At 60.4% G+C, this 17,867-nt stretch overlaps 2 protein-coding genes across 3 annotated transcripts; one reads left to right on the top strand and one right to left on the bottom strand.

Annotated features, from left to right (window-relative positions):
• The first annotated feature begins 826 nt into the window (after positions 1–826).
• Positions 827–4,425, top strand: CPLX3 (complexin 3). The gene is made up of 3 exons (XM_075536031.1): positions 827–990; positions 2,265–2,352; positions 4,207–4,425. The coding sequence occupies exons 1-3, from the start codon at positions 827–829 to the stop codon at positions 4,423–4,425; spliced, it is 471 nt and encodes a 156-aa protein (XP_075392146.1).
• Positions 4,426–10,189: 5,764 nt separating this feature from the next.
• On the bottom strand, positions 10,190–17,743 carry ULK3 (unc-51 like kinase 3). Of its 2 annotated transcripts, XM_075535642.1 has the most exons (16): positions 17,593–17,743; positions 16,617–16,757; positions 16,414–16,534; positions 14,602–14,706; positions 13,851–13,994; positions 13,562–13,644; positions 13,126–13,281; positions 12,915–13,020; positions 12,735–12,775; positions 12,387–12,489; positions 12,243–12,307; positions 12,076–12,154; positions 11,886–11,926; positions 11,565–11,612; positions 11,311–11,377; positions 10,190–11,203 (listed from the first exon to the last, which is right to left on the bottom strand). In XM_075535642.1, the coding sequence occupies exons 1-16, from the start codon at positions 17,692–17,694 to the stop codon at positions 11,187–11,189; spliced, it is 1,419 nt and encodes a 472-aa protein (XP_075391757.1). In that variant the 5' UTR covers positions 17,695–17,743; the 3' UTR covers positions 10,190–11,186. The 2 variants fall into 2 exon arrangements, 1 of the variants encoding a protein (XP_075391757.1); XR_012780645.1 differs by lacking the exon at positions 12,076–12,154.
• Between the last annotated feature and the right edge of the window lie 124 nt (positions 17,744–17,867).

Raw genomic sequence — 17,867 nt, 5'->3', positions numbered from 1 at the left:
CACATCCACAGAAACTCATGTATAAGAGAGAGTTTTATATAAAGGTTAAGTGCACATCAAGAAAACATCCTAACCCAGTGCTGCCCAAGCCCACAAGTCCAACATTAACCCATATGTCTGACACTAATCCACAAAGACCTCCTCCATCTCACAAAACACACACTATGATGCTGACTGCAGGAGGAAAGCTAAATCAGTGAACGTGTAAGCATCTCAGCATTGGCAGGGGTCTCCACGCGGCTGCTCTAGCACCCAGGGGTGCATCGGGGTAGGTCCATGTGGCTTCTCCTTGGAGATGTCTTGCAGGAAGTGAGCCTTCCCAGGTGAAGCAGGTAACTGGCTAAGGCAGCTGCACCCTGAAAGGGAGGCTCACTGAGCCATTTATCCCTCCACCAGGTTGGCACATGAGAACATGAGGCTGGGAAGTGAGGGGAAGGTAGGAAAAGGGCCTCTAAGCGCGTTTTCACGAAGCCCGTTCCTCTGGGGAGTGACCCCATCCCCGCTGCCCTAATACTGCCAGCAGTGCCCAGCGGCGGGCGCAGCTTGGCGTGGAAGGAGGCACGTGGGGGAGGCGGGAGTGGAGAGCGGGCACGTAGTCCAGCCTTCTCAGCCCCGTGCATGCCCCCCGCCCCCATGAGGAGGGGTTTGTGGAGGTGGGGCGGGGCCCGGATGGCACGCGGGTGGGGTGGGCAGGGCGCGGCGCAGAGAGTGGAGCGCTGGCCGGCGGGAGCTGTCCCCGAGAGCCAGTGCTGAAGTCGGCGCGGGCGTGCTGCTACCGGGCTCGTGCTATCTGGTGCCCTGTGCAGCGCTGGTGCTGGCGACGACCATGGCGTTCATGGTGAAGACCATGGTGGGCGGTCAGCTGAAGAACCTCACCGGAAGCCTGGGGGGCGGCGAAGACAAGGGGGGCGGGGAGAAGTCGGCGGCCGAAGCTCAGGGCATGACCAGGGAGGAGTATGAAGAATACCAGAAGCAACTGCTGGAAGACAAGTGAGTGCGCCCCTTTTCTACCCACAGAGCGGAGCCCCGGCCTGCCTGCGTCCCCTCCTCTCCGGTTCACTCTCAGCCTGCAACGCAGAGGGAGTGGGGGCAGGGGTGACAGGGCCCGGGATGGGGGGGCGGGGTAGGGGTTGGCAGCATGTGCGTTTGTGATGAAACAAGTAATCCCTTAATCCTCTCTGGTCCTAGTCACCTGGTTCTTCCAACTAGGGACCCTAGGGTTAGCACTTTGAGTCACCATAGGGACTCTCGTAGGTATATGGGTACCTACTTGTGTGGGGGCGGAGTTGGGGTTACCTAGGCTCAGATCTGACTGCCTGTGACATGGGTGACTTTGGACAAGTGGCTGGCTTTGCTGCTCCTGTTTCCTTTCCTGCAGAATGAGGATGTTATTACCACATTAAAAAATTAATAATACATTTAGATACGAATTTTCAAAGATCAGGGCCCCTGAGTGACCTCAAACTCTGGTGACCCCACGTGGGTCAGAGCAGCCTTTTCCATGACTGATTTTTCATGAGCAAAGGACCAGGGCTTTCTCCCACGATGCCCCTGGGGGAACCCGAATTGCAAACATTTTAGGTTGACAGCTGAGATCATGACACCGTTTGCACTGCCAAGGAGGCTGGCTCCATAATGCACACGTCCTATATTTGTTATAGGATGAAGTGTCTTCTTTCTATAACAGCACCTGGCACCTGGGGGACCCTCATCATTGTAAGCCATCATTCTCTCCTAATCCTCACAACCGTGCTTGGAGTTGCAAACTATTATCTTCATTTACAGAACAGGGAGGAAGGGACTTACCCAAGGACAAACAGAAAGTGGTAGTGGAGAGAAGACTGGAACCCAAGTCTGCCCCAATTACTTTCCCCCACCCTCCACAGCCTGGCAAGGGTAGGGGCAAACAGACCAAGTCAGAGTCCCAGAAGGATATCTATTAGGGTCTGCAGAGAGAATTATATGGAAAGACATCCTCCCACCACCCCATACAGCCAACTCCATCCAGTGGTGGGTGGGAGGACCACAAAGGGTGCTGTGCTGGGGGAGGAGGCTGCAAAAATGATAGTGCCCCCCCCAGGAAGGACCTGCCCTCCTGACACAGTGGACGACCCAGTGGAGGGGCTCCGCCTGTGGTCAGGGCACAGACACCCACCTGTCCTCCCTAGTGGGTCCGCCTCCATTCTGTTCCTCTCCCTCCGGCAAGCTCTGTTCCTTCTCCCTGCCTGGGGTGACTCTGCCCCCCTCCCCATGTTCCCCGCCAGGATGGAGCGGGATGCCCAGTTCACACACAGGAAAGCCGAGAGGGCGACGCTGCGGAGCCACTTCCGTGACAAATACCGGTTGCCCAAGGTAAGCGGGCCAGGAATGGAGGCTGCCCTGGACTATTTGCTCACTCAGGAACCCCCAGTCCTCAGCCTGTCAGGTTCACAGGGAGCAGAGTTTAACCCTCTCTCACCCACTCCTGCATTCATTCACCCAGCCACTCATGGTTAACTGAGGGCTTGGTGCTGTGGGGGTGAGGGTAGGGGTGCCTAGAGCCAGGTCTACGCTCCCCAGTCCTCCCCTCAGGCCTTTGGAAGACAAGAGATCTGACTGCCCGGGTGAGTGCAAGTGAGGCTTCCGAACACGCGGGAGAGGCAGGAAGGGGGAGAGAGGGCCTTTAGCACCCTCTGCTGTGCCAGACATTTGCCCTTCACACCCTCCCCTCTCCCCAAATAACATGACCAGGCGGATGCCACCACATCTACAGGCGGGGAAACCGAGAAATTAAGGGACTTGACTAAGTCAGCCAGTGAGTGGTGCCAAATGCTTCCTGGGGTCACCATGCTCCCTGTGGCACTTACTGCAGTGCCAGACAGGCTTGTGAGTCCGCTCTGTCCCCCTCAAGTTCTCAACTCCACTCCTGAGCGTTACTTATGTGTCCAGAGCGGAGCTAGGCTCTGAGGGGAAATGGAAGCAGCCTGATAGGGCCCTCCGGACCTTGAACTTACGCTTGCATCAGGAGAGCAGATCCTTGGGCACTGTGTGGGTTGCCTTGTCTCCCCCTCAGGGTGCCAGTCTTTTTGGGAGTCCCTCAAAGGGAAGCTGGCCCAGAAGGTCTTCTTTTCTGGGATGTTACTGAGTTATGTCCAGCTAGGAACAGAGTCACTTCTCAGACGCCTGCTTGCTAAGGCGTGTGAGTGGCACAGCTCCTGCCATTGGAGCAGCCCAAAGGGAGGACTTGGATGCCACTGAGCAGGACACTGGGTGGAAAGCCCCTGGCCCTCCTCCCCCAGGGACAAGGAAACACCAGGCCCTGCCAGGAACCAGCACCGCTGTTGGAATTGTGACAGGAGTTCTTCGCTACGGCCTGGTCGTGTGACCTTGGATAAGTTACCTGCGTCAATAATGGGTGGGAGCCTCTGCTTTGTACCAGGAGCCCTGGTGCCACAACGGGGAGCAAAAGCCAGCAGTTCGAAACCACCATAGGAAGAAGACGGGGTTCTCTAACTCCATAGAGATTTCCGTCTTGAGAATTCACATGGGCAATGTTACTCTGTCCTAGAGGGTCCTATGACTCGATGGCTGTGAGTTTTGAGTTTTTTGATTACACACATGGACATATAAATGGAGAGAATACGACTCACCTCCCAGGATTCATGGGTGACTTGAAAACAATGAGCTCTGTAATAGATACCTGTAATAGATGGTCGATGAATAGGTGTGGTGTGTTGTCAGGTGCTGTGAAGTCAATATTCCACTTACAGTGGCCCCATGCATGTGACAGAGTCGAACTGTCCCCTGGGGTGTCCTGGGCCGCAGTCTTGATGGGCGCAGGTCATCACGGGGTCTCTCTGCTGTGGTTCTGCCGGGCGGGTCGTAAGCACCAACCTTTTTCAGTAAGCAGCCAAGCTCTGAGCCACCGTGCCACCAGGATCCCTGAAGGGGAGCTAAGGACACAGGGTGAGCGTGTGGCATGGGTGACGGCAGACAGCGACAGCGGGTGTTCGGTCCTGTGCTGGCCTTTCATACCGCAGCGTGACGCAAGGTCGATCAGAAGTGCGTGTGAGGGATGGAGGGTTTTCCCATCTTCCCTTTTAAGCTTGCTCCTGGGTGTGGAGGTGGGGGCGAGCTCACAGTCCTCCCTGTGGCCCTGCCCACTCTGGGTGCTCACAGACCTCCACCCCCGCTCCATGCCCCACCCCATCCCCATCTTCTCTTCAGAACGAGACAGATGAGAGCCAGATCCAGCTGGCCGGTGGGGACGTGGAGCTGCCCATGGAGCTGGCCAAGATGATTGAGGAGGACACAGAGGAGGAGAGCGCCTCCGTCCTCGGGCAGCTGGCCAGCCTCCCGGGCCTGGACATTGGCTCACTCAAGGACAAGGCCCAGGCCACGCTGGGGGACCTCAAGCAGTCGGCTGAGAAGTGCCACATCATGTGATGTGACCGTGTCCCTGGGGTTGCCCACGGGCTGACAGGACGGCTAGGCGCCCACGAGGACTAGGAGTATGTCTCACACCCAGGGACCCACAGCCCATCTTGGGTTTTGTTTTCCCAGGTCCACCCCGGCCCCAGGACCCTTCTCAACTGTGCCTCCCTCCCAACTGGGAGCCAAGGCCCTGTTCTTTACAATGGCCCCTCCATTCACCCTGGGGAGGCGCCCCAAGCCTGTAGGAATAGTCCCAATCCTGACTGTGGCCCCAGGTACCTGCCCACAGGTACACCCACAAAGAGTCATGTAGAGGGACAAAAACGCCAGTGTGGAGAGACAGGAGCCAAAGAGGAATCCTTACACACACACACATACACGCACACACACACGCACACACACACACACAGCTCCTCGAGACACCAGTCAGAGACATGCAGAGGTGACTGGGTGGACATGAGTCCTGAGTGTTTGTGTCTACCTTCCCTGGTCTTGGAAGCCACTGCTCTCTAGGGGCTCAATTGATCATCTGTAAAATGATGATGAGCTAGGTCTTTCTCAGACCCGACCCCACCCTCCTTTCCTGGCATGGCTGCAGCTCTTGGGGGCTGAGTGGTGCTGTGGGAGGGGCCAGGGACCAGGGAGGAAGCTGGCATGGAACAGCAGCCCCAGCCTTTTCTGGGCCCAGTGCCCAGCCCATTTCTGCTCCATTCCTGTCTCTGGATTCCAGAGCCTGGGGTCTCCTCTCCCAGCCCAGTGAAAAATAAAAGCTCCAAATGATGTGCTTTGCTTTCTCATTTTTACTGACCTCCGGGAGGTTGGAGGTTCATGCCCCACCCATCCCTCCACTTGGAAGGGTGCCCTAACCCAGAGCTGCAGAAATCCTGTGCTGGATGCGGAAGTGGTTTCAGGGGACACCCCCCTCCGCTGCCGACCCATGAGATTGCCCTGGGGAGGAGCCTGGTGGTGCAGTAGTTAAGCGCTGGGCTGCTAACCTCAAGCTCAGCAGTTTGAAACCCCCCGGGGCATTCCTCAGGAGAAAGACGAGGCTTTCTAATCCCATAAAGAGTTACAGTCTGAGACCCAAAAGGGAAGTTCTACCCCGTCCTCCTCTAAGGTTGCGATGACTCAGGATTGGGTGACAGGAAGTGCCCTGGGGAGGGTGGGCGGGGCCTCTGCCCAGCCTGAGCTCCTGGCCCAGCCTCTGCTCACTGCCAGCAAGTCAGTTCTGCCAGCAACTCTAGAGGACAGGGCAAAACTGTCCCTTTGGGTCTCTGAGGCTGTAAATCTTTACAAGAGCACACAGCCTCGTCTGTCTCCTGAAGAGCGGCTGGTGGTTTTGAACTGCTGAACTGGCAGTTAGTAGCCCAACACATAACCCACTATGACACCAGGGCTTCTTTGGTGGAGGGCTCCAGGCAGCCAGCTGGCGGGGATGTACCTGGGAAGGGGGGATGGGGCCGCTGAGCCCTCCGGAGGGGAAGATAGGGCTTGAGGGCAGCTGTCCCTGGAACCTGTACCTATCTGCCCTTCCCAGCTCGCACCTGCAGGGTGTATTAAGAGCAGGCAGAGCCGCTGTGCTGCAGCCCTCCCTGGGCCTGTAACCTCCTGGGAACAAACCTCATCCTGCTCATCAGGAAGCCAGCCACCCCTGGGCTGGGGCAGGAGAAGGCAGGCTGAGGCCTGACCCTGCTCTCCCCCCACCCCCGCCCATCCTACCCCCCCCTGCCCAAGCCTGTGGGGAAGGCAGCCAACACTGCCAGGCAGGAGGGCCATTGGAAGGTTTGGTTTCAACAGCAAACTCCCCAGGTGGCCTCCTTTGTAAACAAGGGACAAGGAACATGAAACCTACCTAGTAGGTCATGTGAAGTGGGACAGGTAGAAGGCCAAGAGAGAGGGCGAGGCATTAGAAGGGAGAAGGCCAGGCCTGTGGCTGTGCTGCCCTGTTGTCTTGCTCTCCTAAGCACCCAGGGAAGGGCCTGGTGGCCACTGAGTAAAACCACCCCCTGACCTTTCCAGTGCTAGAGGAGACCAGAGTCAGGGCCTCAGGCTGGGCGGGGTGAGGGGGGTGCCGTGGACTCCCTTAGCGGTCAGCAGCAAGGTCCACATCAGCACTGCCCCCTCTGGGGACCTTCTGCCTAATGTGAGTGGACAGGTCTCTCTCCTCAGTGGTTGTGCCGGACACCCATTCTCAGCGAGCACTCACGGGCTCCAGGGGAGGAGAGGGGAGCCCCGGAAAGCCCCCGCCTGCCCAAACCAGGACTGGAATGGAGTGGAGGTGGCTCTGGGCCTGGCAGAGATGGGCAAGCAGGGAAGGTGCAGGTCCATGGATGACTGGTCTCGCCTCCTTCCCCCAAGCTGTGGCCTCCCCTTCCTTCCATCCTTCTGCTCCATGGGTTTCTGGCCACCCGTGTCCCATCTTCTCTGCCGCATTCCGGGCTCGGAGCTGCACCCGTGGGCTCAGCTGGAGGCTGACATGGCTGAAGGAGGGACCCTCTTTTGTGCCTGCCCACAAGCTCCAGGGTGTGGGAAGCCACCTCACACCCTTCCTTCCTGACTCCATTTCTGGATCTGCTAGATTGGGGGTCGGCACGCTTTTGAGACCGAAGAGCCAGGCCCGCCTCTCGCGGCAACGTAAGGATGAGCTGAGAGCCATCAACGGGTTTTCACACACTGGAATCACCGTGGTCTGAAGATGGCACGAGGCTCGCGCCATTTCCAATCTCACCGCAGAGCCACATGGGGCTCTTGAGCCGCAGTGTGCCCACCGCCCAGCAGACGACCGCTTGCTCCCCTCAGTGTGATGCGAGGGGCCTCAGAGAGCCACTGGCCCCCAAGACTTCCCTCCCGCAGTCCCCAGCACCCCGAGTTAGAGCACTCTGCTGCGGGAAAGGCATTTGTCTCCCAGACCCTCCCCTCCCTGAGCCTCTCTCCTCCCCAGAGGACACTGGGAATGTTCGGCGGGGGGGGGGGGGGGGTGATAATGGATGAGACAGGCCTAGGACCCCAGTCTGCACACACTCTGACTTGTTCCCTGTCTGTCCCCCACCTCGGGCTCTGTAAAAGGGCATTTCAAGGGGGATTGGTGCCCAGCCTGGCCTGGCCCAAGGAGCCTCCAGCTCAGGCTGAAAGCAACTGCCTTTCCTGAGTCCAGCTGGCCCCCGAGGAGTGGGGAGGGTGAACAGGGAGCAGGGCAGATCTCCCTTCCCCCAACAGCCAGATGGTCCCTCCTCTGACACTGAAGGCCCCAGGCAAGCACCGGGGACATCTGGGGGACGTTCATTTGCTGAGCCCGAGCGCTGGCAGTGCCTACGACCCAGCTGGTACACAGCGCTGGTGAGGCTGGGGGCCCCTGCCCTCTCCCCTCATAATTGGAGCAGGGGAGCCACTGTGCCCACCCAGCAGGCACAGCCTGACGGAATCGGAGGCCTGAGCCAGCGCGGGCGCCTGTGGACTTGACCGTGTCTGGGAAGCCGTGGCACCAAGGCTGGAGTTAGCCAGAGCTGTGTCTGGGTGTTGTGGCTGTCTCAGCAGCAAACCAATCACCCTGTCCCCAAGGCCGCTGAGCCAGTTCCCTCTCAGGAACCTTGCAGGATGGGGGGACCTGGGCTCACCAGGTTTCCAAGGCTCTTTACAGCAGACTGCTTCTGCTTCCTCCCAGAGGCTGGCGGGTTTGAACTGCCAACCTTTCAGTTGGCAGCACACACACGGCTTTTGATGTTTCTGGGTGCTCCTGGCCCGTTAGCGTCCGTGTTTGTGTGACTGAGGGGTGTTGAGGGTCTGCGTGTGGCTGTGAGTTCTCCACGGGGGTGGGCCCTCTCCTCTCAGGGACAGCTGAGACAGCAGGCTGTCTTGAGGCCGCCAGGAGGAACCAAGAGTCTGTGTCCTCCCTCCCTCCCTCCCGGATCCGGACCCCCCCGGGCTGGCTCCAGAGTCCAGCCTGCTCTCTCAAGCTCCCAGCACGACTCCAGGACCCAGGGCTGCCTCTTGGGAGACAGGGAAGACTCAGGCTCAGGCATGACCCAGTGCTGGTTCTGGGCTTGGGAGGAGAGAGCAGAACAAGGGCTGGGCACAGGAAGCCTTTCTGGTGGGCCTAAACCCTGCTCTGGGCACTTTCAAAGTGCCAACTGAGAGGTGGACCACCCCACCCCACCCTAACACTGGGCCCACGAAGGAAAGTATAACTTTCTTCTCCCATGCTGAGTCAGTCTCAGAACCCCACAGGGGCAGTTCTACCAGGTCCTACAGTGTCACCGTGAGTTGGAATCTCAGCTGGATGACAGTGGTCTCTGCTACTGGGAGACAGGAGCCCTTGGGAGAGCGAACCCAGTCCCCTAGCGCCCCCCAGGCAGGATGGCTTCATCTCTGGCAGGTGAGCAGGCGGAGACACAGCCTGGAGCTCATCTAGTGGCTGCCCAGGGAGCCCTCTCCAGCCTCGGCTTCCAGGCCTTCCCTGGCCCATTCGGCCCCCCCCCCCCCAGATGTGCAAGAATTTCAGGCCCTCTTCCAAGGCAGCAATGGGGGGATGTCACAAAAAGTGTGGGATATGCAGGCTTACTGGTCAGTCTCTGGGACCCCATCAAGTCTGGACGTGGGCTCAGTTTTCAGTCAACAATCAGCAGGTGTGTCAGGGAGATTTGCACCACTTCCAACAGTCAATCACTTGAGACCCACAGGGCGGGACTGACCCAGAGGCAGAGTTCAGAGAGCGAGAGGCATGGGAGAAGGGAGGGCCCATTGAGGGCACGGTAATAGAGGAGGGGGGTCAAAATGTGCAGCAACTGTGCACGCGACTCTGCAGATCTTCGCATCCACAGGAAAGGTGCTTCTGTGTAAATGGGGTCTGCCAGCCAACCTCTGTTCGACCATCCTCCTGCCAGCTTGGTCTTCGTCCTCCCGCCCCTCAAGTCCTCTCCGGTCCCACCCAGGCTCTTCCACGCAGCCTCCACAGCTAAGGTCTGAAGTTCGTTCCTCTCCTGGGACCGGAACATCACACTGGGCTATTCCGAATCCATTCCTCCTAGATTGCAAGGGGCTTATTATCCCCATTCTCACTTTAGAGAGGGAGGAAGAAATTGGGGTTACTCCGCAGTCCCCCGCCTCCAGGCCCAACGTATGCTTGGCAGCTGACTGGCTCCTCCAGGCCTCTGGCTCTCACTCTCCACACCACCTCTAGTGGCCAGGCCAAGGCCTCCAGGGAGGTCAGCAGCCTTCTGGAAGCCATTCTGTGCACGGCAAACTCGGCATCTCTGTGTGTGGCTGCTGTGGACAAAGGGTGGCTGCCCAGGGGTGTGGGCCCCCTCCCCTAAGTCCCAGGGGAGCTCCCAGCAAGCACTGTTCCGATCAAAACCTGGGGTGTGGTGGGGAGGAATGAGGGCCCTCAAAGGATGCCCTTCTCTCTACTTCGGCCCACTGCTGACCTCGGGCCCAGGACAAGAGGTGGGAGCCAGGGGAGCCGTGGTTGGGAAGAGGGGCATTTGGTCAGTGTACACAGACGCTTAGACCCAGGCACAGGACCCTGTGACAACTGCAGAGGGGAGGGGCTGAGCTCAGGACTCCCAACCCCCTTATGTTCTCCTGCCGCACCCTTAGATGGTCAGGGTGGCATGGGTCAGCCTGCCTCTCCTGATACCCCCAGCCTGAGGGCAGGGGGCCGATGTGACCATCGCCTTACCACCCAGTCCTCCCCCAGGTTACCCAGCTTTCCCGGGGGCCCCCCTGGCCTGTGACCAGGGGCGACCTCTCCTGCCTCCCCAGCAAAGAAGAAAAGGACCAGTACAGAAAATAATTTCATAAAGAAACCATGAATTACATACAGTCTTAACACCCGGTCTCCCTGGAGGGCAAGCGAGGGCACACGGGTGAGAAGCCACCCAGGCGCTGGACTTTGGGGTGGCAGCCCCAGCTGTGTACAATCTGCTCCAGGTCACTCAGTGTCCCCTGTAGAGGTGGGGGACCAGGCCCAAAGAGGGGGGCAGAATTGGGCCTAGACCCTAGACCTCCAAGCGGATTCTCCTGCAGGTAAAGGGTGGGTCAGGCAGCTCCCACGATCCTCCCTTGCAGGCCCCAAGTCCAGCACAGGGCCAGCTTCATGGCCAGCAGGAAGTCCGAGGGGGGAGAACGAGGACCCCTCCCCTGGTGCTCTTGGGGCCAGGACAGGAACCAAACCTGAGTTTCTCAGACCTGCCCGCTCCTATATATACAACATTCTTGTCGTGCTTCGATTGTTTCAAACTTCCAAGGTGGTGGGTAAGGGTCAGCTCCCAGGAAGACTGGGGAGCCCTATGAGGCTGAGGAGACACTGTGGGTAGGTGGTCCCTGAGGGGTCTGGGTGCCCCGTTCCAGTGGGAGGAGGTAAGAGAGTTGGAATAAGAGCCCCCAGGAATCCAGGCAGGGGTGGGATGGGAATGTGGGATGCTGGCTGCTAACAGGGCAGGGCCAGCACCCAAACCCCCAGAGGGCCCCAGTTCTTCTCAGAAATGCTGTCATTTCCCTGGGGTGGGGGCTCAGACAGATAGACAGGCTCAGAGCCCAGTGAGTCTTCAACTTCCAAAGTCAAGGTCACACGAAAACGCTGTCCCAGGAGTACTGGGCCCTCACCCTCGGGGCCAAGACCCAGGGCTCCCAGCCCACAAGGTGGGGGTTAGGAAGACTGGGGACTCTCAAGTATGGGCTCCCGCCCAGCAAGCCTGCTCCCCAGGATGCTGCAGCAGGCCACAGTTTCTGGCTAGCCGGGATGAGGGTGGCATGAGCCCCTCAATTCCAGACGGGTGTCACTGTAGGCTGCACGCTGTGCGGGGGACAAGGTGGTGGGTCAGTTGGGACTCTGGCAGAGCCTAAGCCTCCCCAGACCCGCCCCAGCCTGGGAGAAGGCTCAGACCCCAGAGCAGGACTCACAGCTGCGAACTGACTCCGACAGCCCCTCCTTGTCCAGCGTCTCTGCTGCCCAGCGGGATTCCCTCATCTGTTGGACAAACACGCGGAAGCGCGGGGTTGAATGGCAGCCAGGCCCAGGACCAAGGCCACTGCCATCAGCCAGTGAGCAAGCAGGAGCATGAAGGGCAGACAGGGCCGGGAAGGGAGACACCCAGGGTGGTGGGGCACATGCAGAACCCACCAACCCTCTTCCGGGGACAGCCCGGTGCCCGCACCTTGACCTGCTCCTTCAGGTATTCCGCTCGAGCCATGAGGTCCTGAACCTGCCAAGGGAAGGCACGGCCATGAGTGTGGGACAGAAGGCCTGCTCCTCCGCCCTGGAACTTTCCAGAACCTTCCCGGCCCTGGGAACGGCTCCCCAGCTGAGTCCGCTGAAGGAAGCCAACTTTCAGTGTTGGGGTCCCATGGCCCTGATGTCTGAGCACCCTGACCAAGTCTGGGAGGTCTGACTCCCAGTCTTGGGGTACCCTGAGGAGGTCCCCACAGAGTGAAAGGGAAAGAGAAGGCACCCCCACCCTCCCAACCCCAGAGGGCACCTCAGTGTGAAGCAGCTCCCGCCTCCGGCCCGGGGGCTCCGCTGTAGAGAGATAGGGCTGGTGAGGGCAGGGTGTCTAGAGCTGGAGTGAGGCTGGACAGGGGTGGGCAGGGTGGCAGAGGCGGGGCTGGCCAGGGCTGGGCCGTAGGGGCGAGGCTGGTGAGGGCGGGGCTCCGGCGGAGGGGCCTCACCGGCCAGCAGCAGCAGCAGCTCTCCCAGGCTGTGCTGGTACAGGTCTAGGGCATCCTGCTCCCCGCCAGCCTCCTCCTCCTGCAGCCACACGGACCCGGGCTGCTCAGAGCCTGACCAGGATCCCACTCTCCCTGCCCCACCCAGACTCCCGCCACAGGGCACCCACCTTGGCCAGGGCAGCTGAAGCTAGTTCCAGGGCAGCCAAGAGGCGCGGCTTGTCCCGGGCCATTTCTGAGACAAGGGTACAGAGGCTCAGGGTGAGGGGTGCAGCCTCGGGGGCATGGTGGGTCAGCGGGGGACCGGGGCTTACCTCTGAGCAGGTCTCGGGTGGAAGTTCCCTGTCTCAGCAGGGCCTGATTCGAGGAGGACACGATGGCTTTGAGCTCCTCAGCCCGGGACACATACTGCCCCACCTGCAGGAGGGGGAGGGGCTAAAGGCGATGGCCCCACCCCCAATACCCCCACAAGCCCCGCTCACAGCACCAACGCCGAGTCCTCTCCACGGCCTCCTCAGGTGCTGCCCTATGATGGAACTGTGCCAGGGGGAACTGGGGCTGGCAGGACCCCCCCTCAGCTCTCCAACTCTGAGCTGGCCACTGGGTCCCTGGACCTCCCCAACCCTTCCACTCAAGGGAGGGGGTGCCTCTCACTCACCCACCTTTGCCTTAATTGTCTCCTTCCGCTGGACATCCACCTCATCTGCAGAAGGTGGAGTTCAGGTGAGGAGCCTGGGAGGGGCCCTGCCCCACTCCCAGCCCTGCAGGGCCCCCAAGGCACTGAGTTCTGGGCCTGCCCTCCAGAAGGGCCGAGCCGGCGGACCCCCGGGTCCGGGACTCACAGTGCAGGGCCGGCACGAAGAAGTCCAGAGCCTGGCAGTAGAGGGACAAGGCGGCCGCCGCTTCGCCTTCCTGATCCTTCTTCACAGCCTGCACCACCAGGGCAGCCTGGGGGACAGGTAGACCAGAGGGCGGGGCCGCCTCTTAGAACCCGCCCCCGCCCGCCACACACACTCAAGGAGGACAGGAAGACCCCAGCCTCCGCCTGCTCACCGCTCTCGCCAGGCTCTCCCCGCTGGGCATGTGCTCCAGGTCCACCCAGGGATGGGCGAAGAAGTCCTTGAAGGAGATACGGCGCCCGGGGTCCCGCTCCAGGAGCCGCTGCAGCAAGTCCCGGCAGTCCCGGGAGAGCGGGGGCCGCAGGGGGAGCTGCAGGGCCGGGCCAGAGATCCTGTGGGCTCTGGTGACTCACCACCGCCCCAGTCCCAAGGTGAGACCCCTGAGGGCCCCCCAGGCCCCCTGCCTGGGCTTTGTCCCCACAATGCAGTTCTCTGGGGGGCAGGCCCTGTGCGCCAGGAACCTGCACACCAGTCAGAGACAGGGAGGCACGTGAGGTCTCCAACCTCAGGGCCAACCCCCCAACACCCACCACGATAACCCGGTTTCTACCTCGATAACCCGGTTTCTACCTCGATAACCCGGTTTCTACCTCGATAACCCGGTTACTACGGATCTTCTCTTCCAGCTCCGAGAAGGACTTGGAGGCAAAGGGAGGCTGCCCAAATAGAGCTTCTGCAGACGGGAACAGGGCAGAGACTGATGGAGGCAGAGTCACACCTGGCGGGGCCCGCTCCCAGGGATAGGGCCAGGTGCCCCTCCAAGCTTGGGGCCCTGGAGGGGGCTGAGAGCTTTCCCTGGAGCCCGTTAGGGGCGGCCTTGCCCGAGGACAGACGTAGTGTACAGCCCCAGGGGCGGGGCGCAGGGCCCGGAGCACTTACCGTAGAGGATGACCCCCACGGACCACAGGTCCACGCGGGCATCGTACTGCCGCCGGCACACCATCTCCGGGGCCATGTAGAGCGGGGAGCCTCGGAGCACGTGTTTCTCGTCCCACGGGGACATGTGCTGTGCGAAGCCGAAGTCTGCGGCAGGAGGCCGGCGCAGAGCTCAGCTGCCTCCGCGCCTGGCCTCCAGTGCCTCGGCCCTGGGCACCTCCTCCATACTCCCCAGCCTCCACTCAGGCCGGTTCCTCTCTCTCCCCTGGAATGGCCCCCAGGTCTTCTCCAGGTGGACAGGCTCCCTTCTGCATAGCCCCTCGGGCGCCCCTTCCCCAGGAAGCCCCCTGATCACACGGCGACGTGGAGCAGCCCTGGCTGAGGATTAGAACACTCCTTCCCTGCCCCCGACTAAGCCCGGTCGATGCCATGCCCTCTGGTCTCCAACCTCGAGGCGAATATTCAACTTCAGTGACCAGGCACAACCAGGGGGCCTTTGCCTCCCACCCTCATGCCCTGCCCTGCTACAGACGGGATCACAATCAGAGCCTTCAATCCTGACCCCAAGCTGAACCCCAACCCCACTGTTATTACACCGCTGACACAGAGACTGGGTGGCCAGAAAAAGGCTCTCCCGGCCGGTGACTCGGCCCGACTGCCCACTGTTAGGTGACTCAGCAAGAAGGGCTCCCTGTCTGCCCAGCAACTCCCCTCCCAACCTCCTCCCTTCCTCCCTGCTGTCCCAGAGGCACACCTGCCAGTTTCAGGTGGGGCTTCTCCAAGGAGCTCAGCAGAATGTTCTGTGGCTTCAGATCCAGGTGAGAGATGTTCCGTCCCTGCAGGAACTGCAGGGCACTAGCTGCGGAGCAGGACCCAAGGGGAGAGAGAGGTCACAGGGCCCGACTCCCACCTGCCTCAGTCGGCTTCCCGGAGCCTCTTTCAGCACACACTGCCCTGCTTCCGGCCTCAGTGGCCCAGCGTTCGCACCAGACTGATGCCACTCTCAGTGAAGAGTTCCTGCTCCGCTTTTCCGTCCCCTCCCAAGCTCTCTGTCCCCATGCGCCCTCCCAGCACTTTTAAGATCTTCCTCCTCCCTTGGCAGAACACGTGGGGCCCTCAAGCGGATTCCCGGCTCTCAGACCTCCCACGGCTCTCCTGGTTTCGCTCCCTCAGGACTCATTACCAGACTGTCCCACAACCAAGGAGGCTCTGGGACTGACCCCTCGCCCCCGTTCTGAATTCTACTCCACAAAATGCCCAGAAACTACAAGGTCTGACTGTATCTTCCTCCAAGGTCAACAGAGAAGAAGCAGTGTGGCGAGCCAAGCGAAATACTTGGTCGTGGGTCTGCGGATGGTCGAGAAGTCTTGCACCAAACAAGCACACCATTGTCAACGAGCTGCCCTTCCCCCACTGACCGCATGGACGCTCACTTTGCAGTTTCTCATCAAGCTGATTTTCCTCGGGACCTGGGGGAAGCACTCACATTTTCAAGGCATCTCCCTTCCCGGAAAGACCACCTGTGGCACAGTGAGGTAAGCATCGAGCTCCTCACTAAAAGGTTGAGAGTTCAAGCCCACCAGCCGCTCTCTGAGAAAAAGACGAGGCAGTCTACTTCCCTAAAGGTTGAGTCTTGAAAACCCTGATGGAGCAGTTTTCTGACCCATAGGGTTGCTGTGAGTCAGTCAACCTAATGGGAGTGGGTTCCCTCCCCAGACCCCCATTATCTAGCACTCAGTCTGGACGCCTCATCTGCACCTCTGCTCCCTCCCTGACCTAAGCCTTGCTCTGTTCTAGTCTGTCCAGCATCTACCACCTGGCTGATGTGCCCACACTCCACAGTCCCTGTGTGCGTCCTCCACTTGAGCTCCTGCAATAGCTCCCAACTTCCCTAGCACATTGGCGGCCCGACAGTTCCTGCAGGGGGGGTCTTGTATCATGCCAATGGCAGCGCGCCCTCTTTCTTTGAACCCACCTTATCCCTGTGATTAATTTAAACCGATTTATTGGTGCGCACTTCACCTATCGTACACTGCGCCCACTCACCCTCTCAGGAAGAGTTGTATAGTCACCACCATAATTCACTTCAGAACCTTGTCTTTGCCTATTCTTTGTTGTAAGCCCCCCACCTCCCCCCCCACCTCCCTGCCATGCACCTAGGTCAGCGGTTCTCAACCTGTGGGCCGTGACCCCTTAGGGGGTCAAACAAACCTTTCACAGGGGTCACCTGATTCATCACAGTAGCAAAATTACAGTGATGAAGTACCAACAAAAATAATTTTACGGTGGGGGGGTCACCACCACATGAGGAACTGTATGAAAGGTTCGTGGCATGAGGAAGCTTGAGAGCCCCTGGTCTATGAGATCCTTCAGACTATGCTCTGCATGCAGAAGCCTGGATGACCACACCCCCCTGAAGATGGGGGGCCCTCATCCTGGTCCTCTCCCAGCTGGGCCCCCGGGAAAGATGAAGCCAAAACTCAGGAAGGGAGACCATGCCAAGGTGCCACGCCTGGGGCAGGTGGGTGGGAGGGCGGAAAACCTGGGGCAGGGCTGAGGCGCTGACCTAACTGCTGCAGGAAGACTCGAGCCACCTTCTCCGGCAGAATCCGGCGGGCATGGATGAAGCGAGACAGGTCGCCGCCTGCACAGAACTCCATGATGAGGTAGATGTTATCACTGTCCCACTGTGGTTAGAAGGAGAGGCCACCTGACACCGGGGTCCCTCCCACACCCCTCTGGGGGGGTGACTGCGGCCGGGGTTCGCACCTGGAAGTCTTTCAGCTGCACGATGTGGGGGTGCCGGATGTCCTTCAGGATCTCGATCTCTGTCAGCAGGTTTTCCACCGACGCCTTGTTCAGACTCTTCTTGGCCACACACTTGACGGCAACCACCTCCCGGGTGTCTTTCTGGAAGGACATGAGATGTGGGGGCCCTGCCTTGAAGGGGGCCAAGCACATGCCAAGCTGGAAAGACTTTGCTGCCCTCTGACCAAGGCCCCCAGACCCACAGCCATTCTGTCCATCCCAACTTACAGCTATAGAGCGTGTCTGCGGCTGTACATCTTGACAGACCAGCTGGGGTGTCTGACCCAATGACCCTGGGGTTAGCGTCCAACGCTTACCCAACAGCAGGCACCAGGCTCCCACGCCAGGCCAGCATACCAGTGTTCCTACTCAGCCTGAGGCTTCAGACTCCCAAGCCTCCCAACCAGCCCCATGTTCTCTCTCCCATGTTCAGCTCTCTGTTCCAATAAAGTCACCGTATTCCAACGCTCCCACCAGGCGAGCCACTAAGTGTCCTCCGACTGCCCTGTTTCTGCCCAACTGGGTCCAAGCTTCTGGAAACCTGTCCTAGCCTTCTCTGGGTGCACGCAGAACCCAATCCTCGTCTTGCGCTTGTCCTCGGCCACGGCCACCGAGGCTCTCGGTCCAGGTCTCCAGCCCTGCAAGGATGGCCACCTGCCTCTCCGGGCAGAACGGGCGTGTGTGTTGGTGCGTTTGTTGTTCAGGCCTGGGGGTGGCGGTCAGCTCCGACCTTCTCCCTGGAGGGTCAGTCGGAGGCGCGGGGCTGCGCGCTCCAGTTAAACGCTCTCCAGCTGTGGGCAACCTCTTCTGCTTCCCACCCAGCCCCCAGCCGGGCTCTTAATTCTCCCGTGCGCCCCAATTCCAGCGTCGCGCAGGGAGCCAGTCGGGGGGGGGGGGGTGGGAGCCGCACCCCGGGGCGCCGCGCCCCCGCACTCACCTTGGCGTAGGCCTTGTACACCGTGGCATACGTGCCACTGCCCAGCCGCTCGGTAAGGATGTAGCCGTCCAGCCGCGGGGGGCCCCAGCCGGGCCCCGCCATGCCGGCCGCCCCGCGCCCGCCCCCGCTGCTGCTTCCTGGTTGCCGGCGCCGGGTTCCGGCCGCAGCGAGGCGGGCGCCTCCACACCGCCCCCAGCGCCGCCCGCCGGCATCGCAGGCTCCTCTCCACGCAGTGCCCCCACGCAGCGTCCACCCAGCGCAGGTCAGCCGAGGCC

The sequence above is a fragment of the Tenrec ecaudatus genome, chromosome 17 (assembly GCF_050624435.1).
Source record: "Tenrec ecaudatus isolate mTenEca1 chromosome 17, mTenEca1.hap1, whole genome shotgun sequence".
In the NCBI taxonomy this organism is placed as follows: domain Eukaryota; kingdom Metazoa; phylum Chordata; class Mammalia; order Afrosoricida; family Tenrecidae; genus Tenrec; species Tenrec ecaudatus.
Note: the sequence above shows the minus strand (reverse complement) of the source record. Positions and strands in the feature narration are given on the sequence as shown.

Coding starts and splice junctions, on each gene's coding strand:
- ULK3 (XM_075535642.1), bottom strand. CDS start 17,694: ATGGCGGGGCCCGGCTGGGGCCCCCCGCGGCTGGACGGCTACATCCTT. Junction 12,490..12,734: donor AGGAGACAATTAAGGCAAAG/GTGGGTGAGTGA, acceptor CCCCTCCTGCAG/GTGGGGCAGTATGTGTCCCG. Junction 11,927..12,075: donor GCTGCTGCTGCTGCTGGCCG/GTGAGGCCCCTC, acceptor ATCTCTCTACAG/CGGAGCCCCCGGGCCGGAGG.
- CPLX3 (XM_075536031.1), top strand. CDS start 827: ATGGCGTTCATGGTGAAGACCATGGTGGGCGGTCAGCTGAAGAACCTC. Junction 991..2,264: donor AAGCAACTGCTGGAAGACAA/GTGAGTGCGCCC, acceptor GTTCCCCGCCAG/GATGGAGCGGGATGCCCAGT. Junction 2,353..4,206: donor ACAAATACCGGTTGCCCAAG/GTAAGCGGGCCA, acceptor TCTTCTCTTCAG/AACGAGACAGATGAGAGCCA.